Source organism: Podarcis cretensis (assembly GCF_951804945.1).
Source record: "Podarcis cretensis genome assembly, chromosome: 2".
NCBI classification, from domain to species: Eukaryota; Metazoa; Chordata; class Lepidosauria; order Squamata; family Lacertidae; genus Podarcis; species Podarcis cretensis.
In genome coordinates, this window is record NC_137171.1 from 120,533,418 (window position 1) to 120,556,911 (window position 23,494).

Sequence of the window (23,494 nt, forward strand, 5' to 3'; positions counted from 1 at the left end):
TTTTGCAAAATAAATTTATTTATTGAAATGTTTATGGGTAAATGCATGCAGTACATAGTATGTAATTCTTAGTCCTCTGCCCATATATGTTATTCTCTGCTGTTTTACCCTTTCTTTCCCTTTCCCTCCTCCCTGTCCCACAACCAATATCCACCTGAGTCTTTTTATGTGAAAATCTCTCGTGCGTGTGTGTGTGTGTGTTCTTGACTCTCCACACACCACCTGTTTGTAAAGCTGATGCTAGCTAATAGTCCAGGATAATGAGTTTAGGTTTCCTCAGTGGAAGCTTAAAGGCTCCAGACCCGTCTCTTGATTGCTGGGCATCTCCCTCCGGCTTTTGGAATGGGACACCCTTCAGAGCAAGGAGAATAGGAGGGGAACCAAGAAACAGCTGTAAGCTGCTTTGAATCTGAATACAGTCATACCTTGGATCTCAAACGCCTTGGCTCCTGAACAAATTGGCTCCCGAACGATCAAAACCCTGAAGTGAGTGTTCCGGTTTTCAAGGATTTTTGGGAAACTGGTTCTCTTAACTCTTTCTGTTAAGGTCATGCTGACTATAAATACAGGCCAGAATGATCCTGGGTTTTACTTTCTCTTTCTACCTCTTTGTCCCAGTGTTCTGTTTCTGTATGCTCTGGTGTTAGGGTTTAGTCTTATTATAAGTTTGTAAGTTTTATTGTAAGCGCTGCAACTGGATTCTTATGGACTGTGCCAATCCTGAATGTGACCATTATGCTCATTTGCCTTCAGCAGCCAGTAAAGCTCTGCTGGATGAAGTACAATTGCCTCTGGTCTGTTTTTTGGAAACACTGCATCATGTTTTAAGTTTTTTCCTTCCCAGAAGAGGCGACAAATTCTGCCCCCTTACCCACTACAGAGCGGTTAACAAAAAGGAGTTTATTTTCGGGCCCAGACCCATTTAAAAGATGCCTGTTCCAAAGACAGAAGCTGCAGAGCATCCTCTGCCATGTTCTCTCGTCTTCCGAACAGAAAGCCCCCAAAAGAAGAAGAAGAAGAGTTTGGATTTGATATCCCACTTTATCACTACCCTAAAGGTAAAGGTAAATGGACCCCTGACCATTAGGCCCAGTCGTGGCCGACTCTGGGGTTGCGGCGCTCATCTCGCTTTATTGGCAGAGGGAGCCGGCGTACAGCTTCTGGTTCATGTGGCCAACATGACTAAGCCGCTTCTGGTGAACCAGAGAAGCGCATGGAAACACCGTTTACCTTCCTGCCGGAGCGGTACCAATTTATCTACTTGCACTTTGAACTGCTTTCGACGTGCTTTTGAACTGCTAAGTTAGCAGAAGCTTGGGACAGAGCAATGGGAGCTCACCCCGTCACGGTGATTCGAACCACCGACCTTCTGATCGGCAAGTCCTAGGCTCTCAAAGCGGCTCACAATCTCCTTTCCCTTCCCCCCCACAAGAAACACTCTGTGAGGTGAGTGAGGCTGAGAGACTTCAGAGAAGTGTGACTAGCCCAGGGTCACTCTGCAGCTGCATGTGGAGGAGCGGGGAAGCGAACCCGGTTCCCCAGATTACGAGTCCACCGCTCTTAACCACGACACCACACTGGCTCTCACTGGCTTCCCAGTGGCCAAAGACAGGAGTGTCAGGTGCCGGCCTTGTCTTCGCCGTGTACGCTTTGGTGCCTGGCGAGGTGCGCTTTGCGGATGAAGTCCCTCCCGCACTCAGTGCACTTGTAAGGTTTCACGCCGGTGTGGATCCTCTTGTGGTTGATGAGCCCTGATCCTGAGTGGAACCTACTCCCACACTGTGAGCACTTGTAGGGCTTCTCCCCCGTGTGGGTCCTCTCGTGGACGGTCAGCAGCGAGTTCCGGCTGAAGCACTTCCCGCAGGCGGGGCACTTGAAGGGCTTCTCCCCCGTGTGGCTCCTGCAATGCACCAGCAGGTGGGAGCTCTGGCTGAAGGTTTTCCCGCAAAAGGAGCACTTGTAGGGCTTCTCGCCCGCATGGCTCCGCTGGTGGTAGATGAGGCCCTGGCGCGAGTGGAAACTGCTCCCGCACTGGGTGCACTTGTACGGCTTCTCCACGTCGTGGGTCCTCTGGTGGAAGAGAAGGTGCGAGTTCTGGCCAAAGGTTTTCCCGCAGGTGGAGCATCGGTGGTAGGGCTTCTCCGGAGCATTTTCACCCGAGTCCTGTCCAAAGTCCTCCCCGCTCACCTTCTGCGTCTGGGGCGGCGGGCCTTCGACGAGGATTTTTCCATTTTCCGCAGGGTAAACGGACATCACCAATCTGTTCCGGACGTGGTTCCCCTGCTGGGTTTTGGATCTGAGCTCCTTCGGGGCAGTTTGCCGCTGCTCAGGACCCCGGGAACTGCAATCAACGAATCCCCTTTGGGGTGCCCGATGCAACTCCACTGGCTTGGGCGTTGCCTGCAGATCGTTGTGCTCAATCGTTTGCCTGTAATCTGTTGGAATCAAGAGAAAGAATTAGAATGTAAGATTAGCCTGAGGGATCAGGCCAGCGAACCTATCAAAGAGCGAGTCCGCAGTAAATCACACCACTCAAAGTTGGAGTCAACTGTTTGTTTGCATTTTTTGACAAAGTAATAATCATAAATAAATCATAAATAAATAAGAATAACAATGTGCACCCCACCCCCAAGTCCATTCCATTGTAATTATCCAACCTCCCAAAATTTCAACTCCTCTTGCGATGGGTTTGACTCCTTTCCGTTCCACCCCCATCGTTCTACCCGGACACTGAGGTCCAGCACCGAGGGCCTTCTGGCGGTTCCCTCAATGCGAGAAGCCAATTTACAGGGAACCAGGCAGAGGGCCTTCTCGGCAGTGGCGCCCTCCCTGTGGAACACCCTCTCACCAGATGTCAAAGAGAAACCAACTACGAGACTTTTAGAAGACATCTGAAGGCAGCCCTGTTTAGGGAATGTTTGATGCATTACTGCATTTTAATATTATGTTGAAAGCCGCCCAGAGAGGCTGGGGAAGCATAGGCAGATGGGTGGGGTATAAATAATAAATTATTATTATTATATTATTAACAGTACAAATTCTACAAACACCTTCCATATCTCCTTGAAATAATTTCTCCTGTATATTCCCCATCTTACCTTAATGGCACATGTTAATTTATCGTTAATAGCTATATCCCACACCTCTTTATACCATTCTTCCATTTTGTATTCTGCTTGCCCCTTCCACTTCCTAGCTACAATAATTCGTGCGGCTGTCAATAAATTTGTGAGCAAGTCCTTCCTGGCCTGTGAACCTTCCACCCCCTCGTAAATTGATAATGATGCTACCTCTTGACTTTCTGTCCACTTTAACCCAGTGATTTCTGTTACCTCTGTTATTTCTGTTAACTTCATTAGTGTCATGTCTAATGAGCTCAGCAGCTCATCCCTGGTAGGTTCTTTAGATGTGATTCCTGCACTGCAGCGGGCTGGACTAGATGACCCCTTGAAATCGCTTCTGATGCTACAATTCTGTGATTTTGTGCTTACCCAGCAGGCTGTCACCACAGTCATTCTCCTCCTTTGCTTCTCCGCATGGCTGCGTCTGGGCTGGAAGCACAGAGGTTCGCTCTGTTCCTAAGAAACCAACAGCACCCTCCTCCCCCAGCAGAGGCTCCTGAAACAAGAAACAGTTTTAGCCAAAGGTCTGCAAATTCCTGGCTGAACCTAACTCGCAATGCTTTAGTGACAATAAGGTCAGAGGAACAGCCTGCTGGATCAGGCCAATGGCCCATCTAGTCCAGGATCCAGTTTGGGCTGGGTGTTCATCAGTATGCAGATGATACCAGCTCTAAAGGTAAAGGTAAAGGGACCTCTGACCATTAGGTCCAGTCGCGAACGACTCTGGGGTTGCGGCGCTCATCTCGCTTTATTGGCCGAGGGAGCCGGCATACAGCTTCCGGGTCATGTGGCCAGCATGACTAAGCCGCTTCTGGAGAACCAGAGCAGCGCACGGAAACGCCGTTTACCTTCCCAACGGAGCGGTACCTATTTATCTACTTGCACTTCATGCTTTTGAACTGCTAGGTTGGCAGGAGCAGGGACCGAGCAACAGGAGCTCACCCTGTCATGGGGATTTGAACCGCCAACCTTCTGATCGGTAAGCCCTAGGCTCTGTGGTTTAACCCACAGCGCCACACAGCTCTACCTCTCTTTTATATCAGAACCAGTAAAGGCGATGAAAGTCCTCTGTGAGTGTCTGGAGGTGGTTGGAGGATGGATGGCGGCTAACAGATTGAGGTGGAATCCTGACAAGACAGGGGTAATGTTTTGGGGGGACAGGAGGCAAGCAGGTGTGGAGGACCCCCAGGTCCTGAATGGGGTAACTTTGTCCCTGAAGGACCAGGTGTGCAGCCTGGGAGTCATTTTGGACTCACAGCTGTCCATGGAGGTGCAGGTCAATTCTGTGTCCAAGGCAGCTGTCTACCAGCTCCATCTGGTACGCAGGCTGAGACCCTGCCTGCATGCGGACTGTCTCACCAGAGTGGTGCATGCTCTGGTTATCTCCCGCTTGGACTACTGCAATGCGCTCTACGTAGGGCGACCTTTGAAGGTGACCCGGAAACTGCAACTAATCCAGAATGTGGAAGCAAGACTGGTGACTGGGGGCGGCCCCCGAGACCATATAACACTGGTCCTGAAAGACCTACATTGGCTCCCACTACGTTTCCAAGCACAATTCAAAGTGTCGGTGCTGACCGTTAAAGTACTAAACAGCCTCGGCCAGTATACCTGAAGTAGCGTCTTCAACCTCAGAGCCTGGACACTGATGTCCAGCTCTGAGGGCCTTCGGGCGGTTCCCTCGCTGTGAGAAGTGAGGTTACAAGAAACCAGGTAGAGGGCCTTCTCAGTAGTGGTGCCTGCCCTGTGGAATGCCCTCCCATCAGATGTCAAGGAAATAAACAACTACAGTGATACCTCGGGTTACAGACGCTTCAGCTTACAGACACTTCAGGTTACAGACTCCGCTAACCCAGAAATAGTACCTCGGGTTAAGAACTTTGCTTCAGGATGAGAACAGAAATCGTGCTCCAGCGGAGCAGCAGCAGCGGGAGGCCCCATTAGCTAAAGTGGTTAAAAATAGTTTCAGGTTAAGAACAGACCTCTGGAATGAATTAAGTTCTTAACCCGACTTTTAACCTGACTTTTAGAAGACATCTGAAGGCAGCCCTGTTTAGGGAACTTTTTAATGTTTAGTGTTTTATTGTGCTTTTAATATTCTGTTGGGAGCCACTTAGACAGGCTGGGGAGACGTGGCCAGATGGGCGGGGTATAAGTAATAAATTATTATAATGTTATTATTATTTGTCACCCCAGCCAGACAATAAACACTCAAGGAGGGTCTGAAGCAGAGCTGGTATGGGGAAGTGCCCTGAGCGTCCTCCACCTGGATTAGGCCTCCTCACCTTCTGCTGTTCCCATCTCTCTGTCTCCTTCTGCCTTCGTAGAAAATCCTCCGCCAGGGCCACCGCCTGGGAACAGCTGTCTGGGCCGCATTCCCTGACCCAGCTCTGGATCTCTGATGGCAGGATGGTCAGGAACTGCTCCAGGATCAGAAGCTCCAGGATCTGCTCCTTGGTGTGCCTCTCCGCTTTCAGCCAGCGGTGGCAGAGCTCCTGGAGATGGCTGTAGGCCCCTCTCGGACCGTCAGCCTCCTGGTAGCAGAAGCGCCGGAAGTGCTGGCGCTGCTTCTCCCTGCTGATGGCGTCCCCGCGCAAGATGGCCGCCTTCACTTTCCCATAATCCTCTCTGTCTCTGGCCTCCAAGCTGCCAAAAGCCCATTTGGCCTGTCCGCTGAGTGCCGGCAGGAGTCGAGCCACCCACTCCTCTTTGGGCCACTGGCAGGCTTTGGCCACTTGCTCAAAGGAGGCAAAGAAGGCCTTGGCGTCGTGCCAGGGGGTGGGCTCCTCTGGCCACTGTGGGACCCCCCACGCCAAGTGAGGAGACTCCACTTCCTTCAGGAACTGCTGCCACTGGGCTTCCCAGCACTGAAGGATCCCTTCCTTTGGCTCCTGTTTCACCTTTTGCTGCGAATGTGGCATCCTTCTTGGGTATTTCTGGGTAACATGAGCATTTTCCCCAGATCCGTCTGACCCTTCCACCAGTCTGAGGCCTAGCGGGTCTTCCATCTGCAGGCTGGTGGCAATTCCTCCGCAGGACACTGACAGTCTCCGAATATTTCCGTAGATGCCCAGGAAAGGGGATTTCTTCTTCAGAGGGTGGGGGGGGGGGAGGAAGAAAGGAACACAAATAAACATTTGTTTCAAGATCATCATCAAACATTTTATGTCAGCTTATTTTCTTTCTTTTTTATTTATTTATTTATTTATTTATTTTATTTATATCCCATCTTTTTCCTCCAAAGAGATCAAGGGGGCATAGATGTTTTGCTCCTTCCTCATATAAGGTTAGGGAAGCGGGTGGCACTGTGGGTTAAACCAAGGAGCCTAGGGCTTGCCGATCAGAAGGTCGGCGGTTCGAATCCCCGCGACAGGGTGAGCTCCCGTTGCTCGGTCCCTGCTCCTGCCAACGTAGCAGTTTGAAAGCACCTCAAAGTGCAAGTAGATAAATAGGTACCACTCCGGCGGGAAGGTAAACGGCGTTTCCGTGCTCTGCTCTGGTTCGCCAGAAGCAGCTTAGTCATGCTGGCCACATGACCCGGAAGCTGTATGCCGGCTCCCTCAGCCAATAAAGCGAGATGAGCACCGCAACCCCAGAGTCAGCCACGACTGGACCTAATGGTCAGGGGTCCCTTTACCTTTACCTTTTACATATAAGATTGGTTAAGCCAAGAGGCAGGCGACTGGCCCTCAAAGTTACATAGTGAGCTTCACGGCCAATCGGGGATTTGAACCCATGTCCCAGCTCCTGGCCTAGCCCTCTAACCACAAACGCCACACTGTGGCACGGATTTATGCTCTCGTTGAGAATGAGACCTGCGGGGTGAGGGTAACATAACCAAATGCCCCCCACCTGCCATGAGAGGATAGGGAGTCCCTGCACCACACAGAGAGCCTCATAGCTTAGAAATCCACACACCTCAATAACAAAGCAAACACACATCTCAAATCCGCAACCTTTACAAAAAAAAAGAAGAAATGCCATTGCTACTGCTATCCTGGTTTATAACCTGAAGATGGAAACTCGGGTCACTGAACGTGCCCCCAACACCATATGGTGGCGACGGGAATATCTGCATGCGCAAGGCTGCCGTGTTTCAAAAAGTGAAAATCCAGACACAAAAGCTGTTGAGCTTTTTCCGTTTTCCTGGACAGTTCAGCGGTTTTACGCCCGGAGGGCAGAATACCAGCTATGCCTGAGAAATTCAAGACATATGGCAGTCCAATGCATGCAGGAAATTTGAGTGGAGGCTGTCAGACTCACCCAGCCAAGTACTGTGTACAATAATGGGCAAAGTCAGTTCAGGCAGGGGACATTCCCAACCCTACCTGGGGGTGCCAAAGACATAGACAGACAGACAGACAGACAGACAGGTAGATGATAGATAGATAGATAGATAGATAGATAGATAGACAGACAGACAGGTAGATGATAGATAGATAGATAGATAGATAGATAGATATAGATATAGATAGATAGATAGATAGATAGATGATAGATAGATAGATAGATAGATAGACAGACAGGTAGATGATAGATAGATAGATAGATAGATAGATATAGATAGAGATGATAGATAGATAGATAGATAGATAGATAGATATCTGCACTGATATACTGCCCTCTCATAAAGCAATCACAGCTGTGTACAGCAAGATTACAAATGTAGTGGGAGATTGAATCAGGGAACTTCTGCATGCAAAGCCCTTTTGCTGCAAATCACTCTGAGCATATCCCCTTTACATCTTACCCTTCGGTGATTGAGCCTGGGGTCTTATGCAAAGCTAATAACACATCAGGGAGGAGGTGGAGGCTAGAACCCTGAGCTGCTAGCTTTCTAGCTGCAAGGCATTACCGACCACTAGGAAGCATTCCATCGTGCAAGACCCACGTCAGTCAGCAGGAGAGGGTGTCTCAGGAACGCTGCAGGCCTGCCTGGGCTTCACCACCTCTCACCTGCTGCACCTCCCTTTGCAGGTGCAATTCCTCCCCCTTCCCCCCCCCCCCCCTTTGATCTGGTCTGCTCTCCTTCTCTTCCCAGAATCAGGCTTCTCCTTCAGGAGCTCCAGCCCCAACAACAAAACGAAGAGATTGTGTAATGATAACCTCACCTAAAGGCATAGCCCCACACCAAAAAAAGAGAATCGGTTTCCGGGGGGAAGGGGAAAGAGGATGGAACAGGAAACGGGGCTTTCCAGGGTTCACATCCTGGGTTATGTTTTCACCACTTCCGTTTCCTCCTTTCTAGGAAGCTGGAGGGTCCTCCAAGGAACTCTCTCGTTTTAACTCCTCCATAGGCAGTGGGAAAATCCCCTTTTACACACAGGGACAGTGTTTCCTCTAGCACCTTAATTGTACAGTATAGCTTTCATCATAGGCTGAAGAAGCATCTTTTTATCCTGTACTCTGACACCTGAGATAAAAGGGTGTTCATTTCATTTTTTTAATTTTATTTTATTTTAGCCACCCTTTTCTTTTAATTGCAAACCCTTTTTCACTTATAATTGTGTTTTCGCATTGCTCTGTTTCCTTCCTTTGTGGTGAAGCATGGGTAAGGGTTAGAATGTAACAATAAAAATTTTAAAAGATAATGATACTTTTTGTTAGGACCAATAAAACGTTTTTTTTCTGAGTAGTGAGCAAGTTTTCATATTCCACAAATCCTCCCTTAATCGAAGAAAGCGGATGGATGGAGAAAGCCCCCCCCCCCTTTAACTGAGAAACTGTGGACATCAAAGTGTAGCACCCTGCTTGTGGTTAACACTTAGCTGGAATGAAATATTCAACGCAGCAATAGAGAAATTAAAATAATAATTTATTTGTCAGACAAATAAATATGAGGCACAGTGGTATATGGTTACCAAGCTCTGGCCTGGCCTCCTGCCATTCTGGCCAGCACTTATATTTCCTTAATCCAGCCCCCTTGCTCCTCCTGTGGCTGCCTCTGTCCAATCAGCCTGGTTGAAATTCCTATTGGCTGTTTGCTAGAACCAATCACAAAAGATACACCCATTTCCTTTTGCCCTTTTATGGAAATCAAAAAGCTATATATTCTTCTATCTATAAATGACAAATAAGTAGTAATATATCTTACATGTGTCTCAACAAGGAATCTTAATTACCAGCTCACCTCTTGCCCTCCTTGCCCTATTGCCTTCCAAAACAGATGATTAATCTTGAATTTTTATCTTAAACATATGTCAAGGATTTTGAGTTCACATCAACATTGAGAGATCTCCTTCATCTGAAGGTTTCTAAACAAAAGGCCTGACAACCATATATCAGGAGTGCTTGATGGCGTCTCCTGTCTGACAGGGGGGGGGGGCTGGTGGCTGATGGCCCCTGTGATCTCTTCCAACTATATGAAATAAGAATCTAGCATTTCTTAAATCCTTTGCATAATTATATTTAAGCTAATATATTTAATACATAAATAACCTTTTAAAAGGAAAAGAAATCTTAAAAGGATCTTAGTTTAAGAAAGAAACAGCTTTAGAAAAGACTTCCCAAAAATGTTCTGTTTCTGCCAGCCAGACCAGTTGCTTTTTCACTGCTCTTGAACTTCTTAACCTTAGGAAGAAGATATGGCTCATTTTACTATTTATCCACCCTTAATTTGTAGGGTCAGTGTAACCTTGGCTGTCAGCCTGTAATTCCCTTTTTATGACTTTGAGAATTGTTTTCTGCTATAAATCAGGGGGGCCCCTTGTCTAGGAGAAAAACATTCTGCCAAGGTTCTTTAGGCAGCTGGTCTTCTGCCTGGCATGAAACATTTATGAATTTGAACTCATTTTTAAAATACAAGCCCTGATTAAACATATAAGCTTTAATAAAAATGCAGGCTTATGATTAGATGCCTCAAAAGGAAACTGAACGCTGGAAGATTTGGGACAGGCAAAAGGAAAAGTCTTCTTTCCAGGACAGCAGAGCAAAACTGATTATGGAACTCTCTGCCACAGGAGGCGAAAGAAAATGCTTCTTCACACAGTGAATAATTACATGAGACAAGTTCCCACACATGGCTTTAAAAGATTGGTCTTGGAATGTTGAGGCTATCAATGGCTTCTAGCCATGGCCAAGAGGCCGTAATGCTTTTCAATTCTGGGAGCTGCAAGAGGGGAGAAAATGGTACTTTTCTCGGGTCCTACTTGCATGTTCCCCATGGGCACTGTTGTAAAATTTAAGTTGCACACAGAGGAAAATGCCTTGAGAGAAATGATACTTTATTTTAGCACACAGAACAATCCCAAAAAGCCACTTTGACTCTTCCAAAATGACCTCAAATATTCATATGTAGTTGGGGGAAGGAGATGGGGAGAGCTTCCCCGTTGTCTTTTCACTTGCAAATCCCACTAAGTTTTTGTTAAGCTGTCAATAGGTTTGTAAGTAAAGAATTTAGAAACTAAAGTATTTACCATCTTGCCCTATATTAAGGTCTTATATATATAATAAATGTTCGTAATTGTACCAAGCAAACACGTACATAAATATGTGAACCATATGTCTGAAGCAGTGTAGGGCAGTCCTGGAGCCATTTTGGCTCCCAAACTGACCAAATGTTTACTCTGCAAGGTCAAAGGAAAATGGAAACGCCTCCCCATTGTCTTTTCCTTCACAAATCCTGTCTTGAGGGTATATCTGTGTATGAATGGGGTGAGCCTGTGGCCTGGCTCAGGAACTAAGTATTTGTCACTACAAAAGACTGGCCAGGTTCCCCAGGGTAAGCATTAACAGGTAACCTGGCAGACAGGAGATAAACAACGCACTTAGATTTCTGCTGTAGACCGCCCTTTCTGTGATGTATGTATGATGTTTCTGGGCAATTTAAAATGTCTACCTAAGGGCGGGCACACCTGGGTTCTGGGTCCTCCTCCTTTCCTGCGTGTGAAGGGGGCACCCTGTTGCAACAGTTCAATAAAGATCAGGCTTACAAGCTGCTTTGCTTCTCAATATTCTCTGGTTGGCCTCTGTTCTTTTCTCCGACCAATGGAGAACCTACAAAGGACTCTATAAGGGCTCTTGTGTTCCCCATAAGGGAATAAGGGCAGATTTTTGTTTATTACACTTCTCTGACTGATCATGGATTTAGGGGATTTAGGGGACTCAACAAGTCCCTTGGGGTGTTGGGCAGCAAAAGCCAAACCCCAATTTATTTACATCAGCACAGCCACCGTGAGAACAGGGTGGAAACTTCTTATGTTCTTAAAAACAGGGTATTAAAAGCTTTCTGAACAGGGCACAGTAGGAAAATGGGAAGATGCCTTAAACAGAGTCAGATCCATCTATCTCAATATTGCTCAAGACATACTGCCGTCTGAGTTCCCCTCATTGTCTGCGAGTCCTGGAAAAGCTGCTCCCTGCCTGGTCTGGGAGGGCAGGCCCCGGACTGACTCCAGCTACAAAAGCGGAGGCTGCCAAACAGACTTGAACTGGGGTACTGTTTAGTGGGGTTTGTATTGTGGGGAGCGTGTTGCTGTTAATTTTTTGTATCTCTGTTTTGCACATACAGTCGTACCTTGGAAGTCGAACGGCTTGCAAGTCAAACGCTTTGGCTCCCAAACACTGCAAATACGGGAGTAAGTTTTCCGGTTTGTGAATGTTCTTTTGGAACCCAAAAGTCCGATGCAGCTTCTATGGCTTCCGATTGAATCGGAAGCCGTGCCTTGGTTTCTGAACGTTTTGGAAGTCGGGTGGACTTCCGGAACAGATTCTGTTCAACTTCCAAGGTATGACTGTATACCCAAGCAAATGATCTGGAGTGCTCCAATATCTTCTTTCAGAGAGACTTAAATTGTGTTTTCCGTGCATCTCCACTGCACGTAACGGAGCTTGCGCACCATTTTTTGAAACTGAAGTTTTCAGTGTTCCTAAATCATAGAATCGTAGAGTTGGCAGGGACTGCGATGTTCACCTAGTCCAACCTCGCGCAAGGCAGGAAACTTTTGCCCAACATGTAGCTCAAAGCCTGAGATTAAGAGTCCCATGCTGAGATATCCTAGCTGATAAGGCTTAGCTTTGGGGCACACAGAACAACTCCTCCCTGGTGTCACCATCTCCAGGGTGGCCCTAAGAGGCAATTCTGAAGGTGCACCTCTTTACCCTGTACCCCTCTGGTACCTAAGAGGCGTGTTTGCAGGGCATACCCTATTCCTGCGATTGTAATCCAGTTTTGTTTTTTCTAAAAATTATTTATTAAATTTATATAGCATCCTTCATCGGAGGATCACAGGTTTACAGTATAAAAACACAAAAATACATAACGTAATAACAAACAAAACAATAACCCCCGCCCCAAAACACACACACACAGTTTCAAAGATAGGTTAATTAACCAAAGGCCTGGGAAAAGAGGAACGTTTGAATTTTTAATTGTTGTAACCCACACTTGGACCTGCTAGCAAAGGGCAGGTAATAAATTTAATGATTTATTGAATTTCAATTAAATTTAATGATGATCATGATAATGATAATAATCTGCCGTGCCTTTGTTTTCAAACAGCTTAGTTCTCAAATGTTTTGGCTCCCGAACACCGAAAACCCAGAAGTGACTGTTCCGGTTTGCAGACTATTTTTGGAAGTCGAACATCCGACGGGGCTTCCGAATCGGAAGCCGCACTTTGGTTTCCAAACGTTTTGAAAGTCGAACGGACTTCCGGAACGGATTCCGTTCAACTTCCAAGGTACAACTGTACAGTGGTACCTCTGGATGCGAACATGATCCGTTCCGGGGGCCCGTTCACATCCTGAGTAAAACGTAAGATGCGTCTGTGTGTGTACAGGTCGCATTTTGCTGCTTCCGCGCATGTGCGTGACGTCATTTTGAGCATCTGCGCATGTGGCAAAACCCGGAAGTAAGGTTCCTGCGGTGCTTTTCCTCCGTTCATTCCAGGGAGAGTAACCAGCAAACCCCTAAGAGCAACCGAGGCAAGGTTTCTCCTCCAAGCGACGGCAAGCAGGCCAGCACCAGTTTACACGGCTTCCTCTGCATGGGTTTTTCTCACGAAATGCGACTTCAAAAGAAAGTTCTCCCCGCAGTCAAGAGCGCTCGTGGGGCTTCTCCCCGACGTGGACCCTGCCGTGCGCGAGGAGGAGCCGCTTGCGGCTGAAGCATTTCCCGCAGTCCGCGCATTTGTGGGGCTTCTCGCCCGTGTGGGTCCGCCGGTGCGAGGTGAGGCCCGCGCTCCAGCCAAAGGTCTTCCCACACTCGAAGCAGCGGTACGGCTTCTCCCCCGTGTGGATCCTGCGGTGCGAGGAGAGCTCGGCGCTCCGGCGGAAGCTCTTCCCGCAGTCGGGGCACTTGTGGGGCTTGTCCCGCTGGTGGGTCCTCGCGTGCTGGATGAGGTAGGAGACGCAGCTGAAGCGCTTGGCGCAGACGGAGCATTTGTGGAGCTTCTCCCCCGTGTGGCTCCTCTTGTGCTGCGCCAGCTGGGCGTTGCGCCCGAAGCTCTTCCCGCAGGCGAGGCACTGGAAGGGCTTCTCCTTGGTGTGGATCCTTTCGTGAAAGATCAGATGAGACCTCTGGCGGAAAGTCTTGGGGCAGGAGGCGCACTCGTAGGGCCTCTCACCCGTGTGAGTCCTCCTGTGAAGAATGAGGTTGGAGCTGCAGGCGAAGCGCTTCCCGCACGCGGCGCACTTGTAGGGCCGGTCGCCCGTGTGCATGCGCCGGTGGCGCAGGAGGTACGAGTTGCAGCTGAAGCTCTTGCCGCAGGCGGCGCAGGCGTACGGCTTCTCGCCCGTGTGGATCCTCTCGTGCACCACCAGGTACGAGTTGCAGCTGAAGCTCTTGCCGCAGGCGGCGCAGCGGAAGGGCTTCTCCCCCGTGTGGATCCTCTCGTGGCGGATCAGGTGAGACTTATCCCGGAAGGTCTTGGGGCAGGAGGAGCACTGGTGGGGCTTCTTCTTCCCCTCGTGCATCTGCTGGTGCCGGGTCAGGTTGTCCTTGCGGCTGAGGCTCTTCCCGCACTCGCCGCACCGGTAGGGTGCTTTCTGAGCCGGGGGTCTTTTGTGCCCCGAGAGCGGGGGATCGTTTCCCGGGCACCCGGGAGGGATCGGGTACCATTCCGCTCGCTCCAGACTCCCCAGGCAACCGTACTTCCCTTCAAACGCTCTTGCCTGCCTGCCATCTAACAGAACATGGAAAAAAGAAGGAAAGGAAAGAGGCATGTATGAGGACAGCGAGAACCAACCACCTAGAGTTCCCAGCAGCTGGTATTAAGAGTATTTTTGCTTATTAATTTGCATGAAGCAAACGTAACATGAGGTATGACTGTATTTTCTCACAAGCAGTGGGTAATATTCAATTTACTCCGAGTAGACCCGCTGATGAATGAAGCTAAGTTACGTCCATTAATTTCTACTTTGAGTGAAACTTAAGTCAAGTAGTGACGCGGGTGGCGCTGTGGGTTAAACCACAGAGTCTAGGACTTGCCGATCAGAAGGTCGGCGGTTTGAATCCCCGCAATGGGGTGAGCTCCCGTTGCTCGGTCCCATCTCCTGCCAACCTAGCAGTTTGAAAGCACGTCAAAGTGCAAGTAGATAAATAGGTACCGCTCTGGCGGGAAGGTAAACGGCGTTTCCGTGCGCTGCTCTGGTTCACCAGAAGCGGCTTAATCCTGCTGGCCACATGACCCGGAAGCTGTACGCTGGCTCCCTCGGCCAATAAAGCGAGATGAGCACCGCAACCAGAGTTGGCCACGACTGGTCCTAACGGTCAGGGGTCCCTTTACCTTTACCTAAGTCGAGTAACACCCATCGAATATGTGTCCCGTCTCTTACCGCTGGAGATTCTTTGCTGGACCGTGACATCGCCAACTTCATTGAGATCTCCTCTAAAAGGAATGGATCCACATGTGGTCTTCTCCAGATTGATCTCCTGACGGCTCTCTCTCATGTGCCGATTCTCCTGCTTATTCCATGGGGAAATGCTCTGCTCTGCCCTCTCTGGAGACAGACCGTGGAGCCCCAACTGCTCCAGACCGCCTGGGGTGTATTTTGCTTCTTCGCAAGCGTCAACACAGCCTTCAGCGGCTAGGGAAAAAGAGAGTCAACCCAATCACAAACGTACGGTCAGCCCAGTGAAGAACAGGGGCCAGGGGCAATGAAACCAGAATTTGAAGTGAGAATATCAGAAAAGGACCTTCATACGATAATCTTTACAGTGGTGCCTCGCAAGACGAAAAGAATCCGTTCCGCGATTCTCTTCGTCTAGCGGTTTTTTCGTCTTGCAAAGCAAGCCCATTGACGGCTTAGCGGATTAGCGCTATTAGCAGTTTAGTGGCTTTTAGCGGCTTATTGGCTTAGTGGATAAGCGGATAAGCGGCTTAGCGGCTTAGAAAAAGGGGGGGAAGGGGGGGAAACCACAGGAACTCGGAAGACATTTTCGTCTTGCGAAGCAAGCCCATAGGGAAATTCATTTTGCGAAGCGCCTCCAAAACGGAAAACCCTTTCGTCTAGCGGGTTTTCCATCTTGCGAGGCGTTCGTCTTGCGGGGCACCACTGTATTCTTATTGTCCCAATGTACATAGATTTTTAATTTCTTTGTTCTGTATGGGACAATGACAATAAAGATATCACATATCGTATATCAAAATTGAAAAAATCTACATCAGACATTAAAAAACCAACAAGCCTGCTATCCCAGCTATCCCAGCCTGGTTAGCCCCCGAAAAACTCTGATACCCCATTATTAAATACAATATATTCCCACAGAGACTACCTGTGAGACTACCGCATTTGGATAGAAACCGTTTCTCAGGCAGCTAGTCCTAGTCTTTCTAACCCTGGACCTTCTTCCAGAAGGAAGAAGCTGAAAGAGATCATTTCTGGGGTGCGCACTATCCTGCGCTATCTCTGCAGCTTTCTTATGGCACCTGGAAGCATAGATTTGATCCAAGGTGGGAAGAGTGCACCCAATTATTCTCTCCGCAGTCTTTACAACCCTGGACAGCATTGTTGTTTCCCTGACCGTGCAGCTCCCAAACCACACACACAGACCATAAGTTAATACACTCTCCACAGTACAATGGTAAAATGATTTCTGTTTTCGCCCTGTAGCAAAGTTCTTAACCCGAGGCACTATTTCTGGGTTAGTGGAGTCTGTAACCTGAAGCGTCTGTAACCCGAGGTACCACTGTACTGGGCCGAGCCCTATTTGTGATTCCCAGCAATACAGAACCATAGAGTTGGAAGGGGTCCCAGGGATCATCTAGTCCAACCCCCTACAATGAGGGAATCTTTCTCCCAATGTGGGGCTTGAACCCACAACCCTGAGATTAACAGTCTCAGGCTCTACTGAGTGGAGCTCCCAGATGGGGCTAAGGAGAGCTGGGAGCCTGACAGCGGCTTTCACTGTTGGAGCTGAGCCTACAGAGCCTCGAACCCGCAACCTCCCAAGTGCCACTGAGCTGCGCTGCCTGATCCCGGACTGAGCTCTGCAGGATTCTCTCCACTCCCGCCAGGAAGTCAGGCAGGTAACAATGCTCACCTATCAGACCGGCCTCTCCGCTGCCACAGTCCTCCTGCTTGGCTGCCACGCTGAGCTGTTTCTGGTCGGCATCTACAGGATCCTGGCTTGGCCCCGTGAAACTGACGGCCGCCTCCGCGAGGAGAGTCAGCACCTGGAAACAGGCGACAGCAACAATTTAAAGCAGGGTGGACCAACCCGTAGTGATGTGTGGAAGTGATGTATGGAAGTAGTGATGTATGGAAGTGAGAGCTGGACCATAAAGAAGGCTGATCTCTGAAGAATTGGTGCTTTTGAATTATGGTGCTGGAGGAGACTCTTGAGAGTCCCATGGACTGCAAAAAGATCAAACCTCTCCATTCTGAAGGAAATCAGCCCTGAGTGCTCACTGGAAGGACAAATCGTGAAGCTGAGGCTCCAAGACTTTGGCCACCTCATGAGAAGAGAAGACTCCCTGGAAAAGACCCTGATGTTGGGAAAGATGGAGGGCACAAGGAGAAGGGGACGACAGATGACGAGATGGTTGGACAGTGTTCTCGAAGCTACAAACATGAGTCTGACCAAACTGCAGGAGGCAGTGGAAGACAGGAGTGCCTGGTCCATGGGGTCACGTAGAGTTGGACACGACTAAATGACTAAACAACAACAACAAGGACCAACCCGTATCCCGTGAGGCCTCTTTGCAGCCCTTGGCAACGTTGGAGGAAAAAACATCTTAAAGCCTAAAAAAGTTCATGTATGCCACCACAGCAGCAAGAATTCTTGTGGCGAGGAAGTGGAAAAATGAAACAATACCGACAATCACAGATTGGCAGATGCTCATGTTAGAATATTTACAACTAGCAAAACTGACAGGAAGAGTTAGAGGAGAATTGAACCAGAAACTATTTGGAGAATGGAGAATATTTAAGAATTATATAAGATCATATTGTACCAACCACACCATATTAGCAGAACTTGAGTGATACTTGTAAACACAACAAATACCCTTTGTGGAGTAGACAGGAACAATATTAAAGAATATAAAACTGTGCAAAAAAAAGACAGTGTAAACAGTAGAATGAGAATGATTGGAAGACTCGTTTTGTCAGAAGTCTTTTTTATTTAAGTGTTTATTTAAGTATTAATTAGGAAGATTAATTTTTTTAATGCACGTAAATCTGCTTTCTCTTCTTTCTTTTTTCTGTACTTTCTTCTTTTCTTTTTTCTTAATTTTTTTCTTTAATTTTCTTTTTGTAGCATGAGATTGTAAATTCTTTGTAAATTCTTTGCATATGTGTGTAATTTAAATTAATAAATATTATTTAAATAATAATAATAATAAAAGTTATTTTTGTGTCATAGGTTGTTAACACACACACATCTTTTGTGTATTAAATTGGTTTAACAATTAAATATATTAAACCTGTTGTGCATTTAACACACACACAATCTCTCTATAAATGGCATATATTGTATGATATGAAATATATTTTAGTTTATATTTTAATTTACATTACGGAAATTTAAATCAGGGTGCGGCCCACGAGTACAGTGTATAGCTGTCAACTTACAGATTTGAAAATAAGGGACCAGCAGCCAAAATAAGGGATTTTCTGGGCACAGGTATGTTTAACTTCTGAGCCCCTCCGAGCCAAAGGCAGAAAGCCCAGCCAGCAGCCAAACGAAGCCTCAAGCGGTGGTTCCCACAGTGCAGCAACCCGGCAAAGGGGATGCAGCAAGGAAAACCACCGTCACCTCTCCACTGGGATGCGCTGAGCAAAGGCGAGTCCCCAGGCAACGTGGCCGATTTGATGGGCACAAGGCATGCAAGCTCCACCCCCCAGTCGTTCTTAGACTCCTTATTGGGTGAGCAACGCAGCCAAACAACACAGTTGGAGCCTCCCTCCTCCCTGGCCGGCAGGGAGGGAGGGAGAGGAGCTGCTTCCTTTGAAACCCAGGGAATTTAAGGGACATCATCAATAAGGGACAGCGGCAGGACACGGCGCTGGGATAAGGGAGTTTCCCGCCAAATAAGGGACGGTTGACAGCTATGGTACAGTGGTACCTTGGTTCTCAAACTCACATCTGCTCTAGAAGTCCGTTCGACTTCCAAAACGTTCGCAAACTGAGGCATGGCTTCCGACTGGCTGATTGGCCCTGGAAAGCTGCCTTCAGATGTCTTCCAAAAGTCAGATAGTTGTTTATTTCCTTGACATCTGATTCTTGCTGCACACTTGGTCTGAGACGTTGGACCACCCTGCCAGTACACTGATCAAAAAGTCACATTTCCCTAACACAACAGGTGACTAGAACGTTAAGACGACAGCATAATAATAATAAGGAAAACAGATGCAACATACTCCCTGCCTGCCTGCAACCTGATTTAGATCATTGATCCATCTAGCTGGACGTCTTTCAGATGGAGGTCTCCACCAGCCTGGGGGTCTGAATCTGGGACCTTCTGAAGGAAATGCAGACATTTTACCCCTGAGCTACGGTCTTTCCCCTACACAAGGTCTTCTGTGCTGAGGTATACATGACTTGCACCATGTCCCTCTGCCGAAATTGGCCCACTCAGCCGCCTAAAACCTTCTCACCTGCTTCTTTTTCTTTTTTATATATAATTTTCATTGAATTTTCTGTTTTACAATTTAAAATCCTCATTTAAACATCCTTAAAATTTCAGCGACTTCCCTTCTTCTCTGTCCATGGTTCATTTTGCATAACGTAAGTCCCTGAATATTTTACAAAAACTAAACCATTCAGTATTCCATTATTACATCCATCAAAATTTATTTACAAAATTTATCTGAATTCTGCCCGCATTTTCAAGTGTACACAATTTCCCCTTCCCATATATTCAATAAACGTTTTCCAATCTCCTCTAAACGTACCGTATTTTCCCCCTATAGGACGCACTTTTCCCCCTCCAAAAATGAAGGGGAAATCTGGGTGCATCCTATGGGGCGAATGGAGGCTTTCGCTGAAGCGTGGAGAGTGAGAGGGGTCGGTGCGCACCGACCCCTCTCGCTCTCCAGGCTTCAGGAAAACATCCACAGCCTAGGCAGCCCTGCGGGAGTTCCCGCAGGGCTGTCTAGGCTGCGGATAGTAGCCTGCTTCCCGGAGCGTCGGGCGCCCTGAAAGCAGAGCACCCGGCGCTTCGGGAACACATCCACAGCCTAGGCAGCCCTGCCGGAGTTCCCTGCTGGGCTCCCCACACTGCGGATAGCAGCCTGCTGCCTGGCGTGAGGGGCACCCTGAAGCAGAGCGCCCCTCGTGCCGGGCAGACATCGGCCAGCCCCACATGCTCGGGGGACAGCAGGGAGGCGCAGCGCCGCCATCCCGCTGTTCCTCAACCTGGTTCAGTTTCCCCGACCTGCTTTTGGGGGGGAAATAAAGGGAATTTTTTTTTCCTTTATTTCCCCCCCAAAAAACTAGGTGCGTCCTATGGGATGGAGCGTCCTATGGGACGAAAAATACAGTATGTTCTTCTTGTTCTCTTATTCTATATGTTAAGTCTGCAAGCTGTGCATATTCCATCAGCTTAAGTTGCCAATCTTCTTTGGTTGGGACCTCGCTGGTTTTCCATTTTGGGGCTAACAAAACACGGGCCACAGTAGTGGCATACATAAATAACATTTTTTAACACCTGGGAATTTCCATCTGAAATATCCCCAACAAAAAGAACTCTGGGTTTTTTGGGGAAAGTGCTTTAGAACACTTTTTTCAATTAATTATGGATTATTTCCCAATACTCTTTTACCCTTTTGCATGTCCACCACATGTGAAAGAAAGTTCCCTCCACCTCTTTGCATCTCCAGCACTTATCTGATTCAGCCTTAAAGATCTTAGCAAGCCTACTTGTAATCATTTTTACAAATTTACAGAAGGAGCGTCTCCACCCCCATTGTTCTGCCCGGACACTGAGGTCCAGCTCCGAGGACCTTCTGGTGGTTCCCTCACTGCAAGAAGCCAAGTTACAGGGAACCAGGCAAGGGCCTTCTCAGTGGTGGCACCTGCCTTGTGGAACGCCCTCCCGCCAGATGTCAAACAGAAGAACAACTACCAGACTTTTAGAAGACATCTGAAGGCAGCCCTGTTTAGGGAAGCTTTTAAAGTTTAACAGACCACTGTATTTTAATACTTTGTTGGAAGCCGCCCAGGGTGGCTGGGGAGACCCAGCCAGATGGGCGGGGTATAAATAATAAATTATTATTATATTATTATTATTATATTTTTCTCCTCACCTGCTTCTCCATCCTTTCGGCATCCTTCTGGAGGAAGTCCTCGGCCAGGGCCACCGCCTGGGCGCACGTCTCCGGCCCCCACTGCCTGACCCAGCTCTGGACATCGGCCGGAAGGATGGCCAGGAGCTGCTCCAGGACCAGCAGCTCCAGGATCTGCTCCTTGCTGTGCCTCTCAATCTTCAGCCACGCCTGGCAAAGGTCCCGGAGCTGCCGATGGGCCCCCCTCGGCCCCTTGGCCTGCTGGTAGCAGAAGCCCCTGAAGCGCTGCCGCTGCTTCTCCCGCTTCAGAGCATCCCAGCGCAAGATGGCTGCCTTCACTTTCCCATAATCCTCTCTGTCTCCGGCTTCGAGTGCAAGGAAAGCCTGCTTGGCCCCACCGCCGAGGGCCGGCAGGAGCCGGGCTGCCCACTTCTCCCGGGGCCACCGGCAGGCTTCGGCCACTTGCTCAAAGGTGGCCAGGAAGGCCTTGGGGTCGCCCCATGGCTTGGGCTCCTCCGGCAATGGGCCAGTGGGGCTGAGGGGCTGAGGGGCCTCCACCATCTTCAGGAACTCCTGCCATTGGGCTTCCCAGTGTTGAAGCAAACCCTCGCAGGGCTCTTGTTTAACCAAGGTTGCGTCTGGTGTTTTTTGGACGACTTCTCCGACGGTCTCATGGGGTTCCTTGCCGCTGCCGTCCAGTGCCTCCCCTTGCGGACTGCTTCCTGGGTCCATTTTAATGCTGGTTCCACCTCGGCTGGTGGCCTGAGGGACTCAAGAGAGTCGTGGCGGATGAAGCTGCCACAATATAGGCCGTCACGGAAGGGGTAGCTCCCTGGGTATAGCAAAGAGAGATCACAGAATTGTAAAATTCATAGCATCATCAGGTCCAAGGCAAGAATCTTTTGCCCGATGTGGGGCTCAAACCGACAACCCTGAGATTAAGAGCTTCCTGGTCTGCTCCAGGTCTATTCAATTAAATTGATTTAGAAAGCATTTAACGTTTCAGAAATCCCTTAAGTGGTGTATGTGCGGATGCCTGATGATGATCTCCCAAAGCAACTACTCTATTCCGAACTTAAAAATGGAAAGCGTAATGCTGGTGGTCAACAAAAGAGGTTTAAAGACTGTCTCAAGGCAAATCTTTAAAAATGTAGTATAGACATTGACAACTGGGAAACACTGGCCTGCGAGCGCTCTAGCTGGAGAACAGCCTTTACCAAACTCAGGACACAAGGAAGAAACGTGCTAAGAGGAAGGCACACTTGGCAAATTCACACCGGATCAACTCCCGCCCGGAAACCAATGTCCCCACTGTGGAAGGACGTGTGGATCCAGAATTGGCCTCCATAGTCACTTACGGACTCACTGTTAAAACAGTGTTTATGGAAGACAGTCTTACTCGGCTATGAGTGATCGCTGAATAAGATATATCAGGATCAGACCGCTCCCCACAAAGTATCCTGGAAACTATAATTCGTTAACAGTGCTCAGAGTTTTAGGGCATCCCCTATTCTCTCCTTGTTGTGCTACAGTTCCCAGGGTCGAAAGGGGCCCTGGGGGTCGTGCAGCAATTATAATTGCAGCGTTGTTGCCTCCTAAATAAGGCAGGAGGCTGTTCTGTGCATTGTGTTGCTTCTTCCCTTTCAAGCTGACGCAGTTTGCGTAGTCAACACAAATCAATTCTTCGCCGTCTCCTTGACAACTCATCATTTGAGGCCAGGACAATAGGGATGATTATCATTCATAACAACGACGACAACAACACAGCACCTTTTTACGCAATAATACAGCAATAGCAACAACACAGCACCTTTTCAAGCAATGCAACAACAACAACAACAACAACAACAACAACAACAACAACAACAACAACACAGCACCTTTTCAAGCAATAATACAGCTGCATGGCTGTCTTCATAAGAATAAATATGATTTGGATACAATGGAGGACTGTAAATTGGATTGACCTAAAATATGCAGCTAAAAAGGTTACTTACAAGAACCCATGGAGTGTGGGGGGGGGGAGTCCTAAGATTCAGAAGAATCTTGTGTGAAATTCTAATATGTGCAAGAATATTATTTGTGCGAACGAATTTGCAAAATCAAATAATACGCAGGAAGAAACATGATTATACAGCATCACAGGCGTCAAATAAAACAACGGTAATACAGCATGAACATGAGAATATAGCAGCGTTGCCTATTCCAACCTTTTCAAATGCATTCTTCTAATGACAATAATCATATGGCAGCATAGTCGTCTGGCACACCTTTTCAGCGGCGGTTTGCTGTGCAGAAATCTGCAAAGGAGCCTTTTCCCCAGCCCACCACTCTCCTCCCCAAATGGGAACACAGGACCCTCCCCCAGATGCTGGGAGAGGGGAGGGAGGAAACCCCTGATTGTCTCTTTCGCTAATTAGCGCGCCCCCTCCCCCGCACCCAGTCCCTCTCCCCCGGACCCCGTTTCCTCCCCGGGAATCTCCGTGCACCAAACCAGGCGCGTAACGCGTTCACACACACACACCCCACTTTTCCGGGCACGGGAGGGGGAGAGGGGCTGCTGCGTTGAAAAGAATCCCGTGTTGCAGCGTCCTTGCTAGGAATCGCAGCCTCTTTCTGCTTTAACTCTTTGTGCATCTCTCTCTTTCTGTGTATAACACACACACACACACACCTCTATATTCAAAACAAAAAATTCCTTC

General features: G+C 48.4%; 2 protein-coding genes across 9 annotated transcripts; both read right to left on the minus strand.

Moving 5' to 3' along the window:
- Positions 1-8,564, minus strand: LOC307208587 (zinc finger protein 213-like). 5 transcript variants are annotated; one of them, XM_079963353.1, is made up of 4 exons: positions 8,234-8,564; positions 5,408-6,208; positions 3,492-3,618; positions 1-2,435 (listed from the first exon to the last, which is right to left on the minus strand). In XM_079963353.1, exons 2-4 carry the CDS (start codon positions 6,128-6,130, stop codon positions 1,618-1,620), a joined length of 1,668 nt encoding a protein of 555 aa, XP_079819479.1. In that variant the 5' UTR covers positions 6,131-6,208; positions 8,234-8,564; the 3' UTR covers positions 1-1,617. The 5 variants fall into 5 exon arrangements, with proteins under 5 accessions (XP_079819479.1, XP_079819475.1, XP_079819477.1 ...); XM_079963349.1 differs by having other exon boundaries at positions 5,408-6,211; positions 8,234-8,562; XM_079963351.1 differs by lacking the exon at positions 8,234-8,564 and adding an exon at positions 8,014-8,215 and having other exon boundaries at positions 5,408-6,211.
- Positions 8,565-13,066: 4,502 nt separating this feature from the next.
- On the minus strand, positions 13,067-23,417 carry LOC307207175 (uncharacterized protein). Of its 4 annotated transcripts, none has more exons than XM_079960945.1 (6): positions 23,315-23,417; positions 20,814-21,620; positions 18,650-18,823; positions 16,606-16,738; positions 14,898-15,149; positions 13,067-14,245 (listed from the first exon to the last, which is right to left on the minus strand). In XM_079960945.1, the coding sequence occupies exons 2-6, from the start codon at positions 21,522-21,524 to the stop codon at positions 13,158-13,160; spliced, it is 2,358 nt and encodes a 785-aa protein (XP_079817071.1). In that variant the 5' UTR covers positions 21,525-21,620; positions 23,315-23,417; the 3' UTR covers positions 13,067-13,157. The 4 variants fall into 4 exon arrangements, with proteins under 4 accessions (XP_079817071.1, XP_079817070.1, XP_079817069.1 ...); XM_079960944.1 differs by lacking the exon at positions 23,315-23,417 and adding an exon at positions 23,063-23,201 and having other exon boundaries at positions 20,814-21,624; XM_079960943.1 differs by lacking the exon at positions 23,315-23,417 and adding an exon at positions 23,003-23,201 and having other exon boundaries at positions 20,814-21,624.
- Positions 23,418-23,494: the final 77 nt, after the last annotated feature.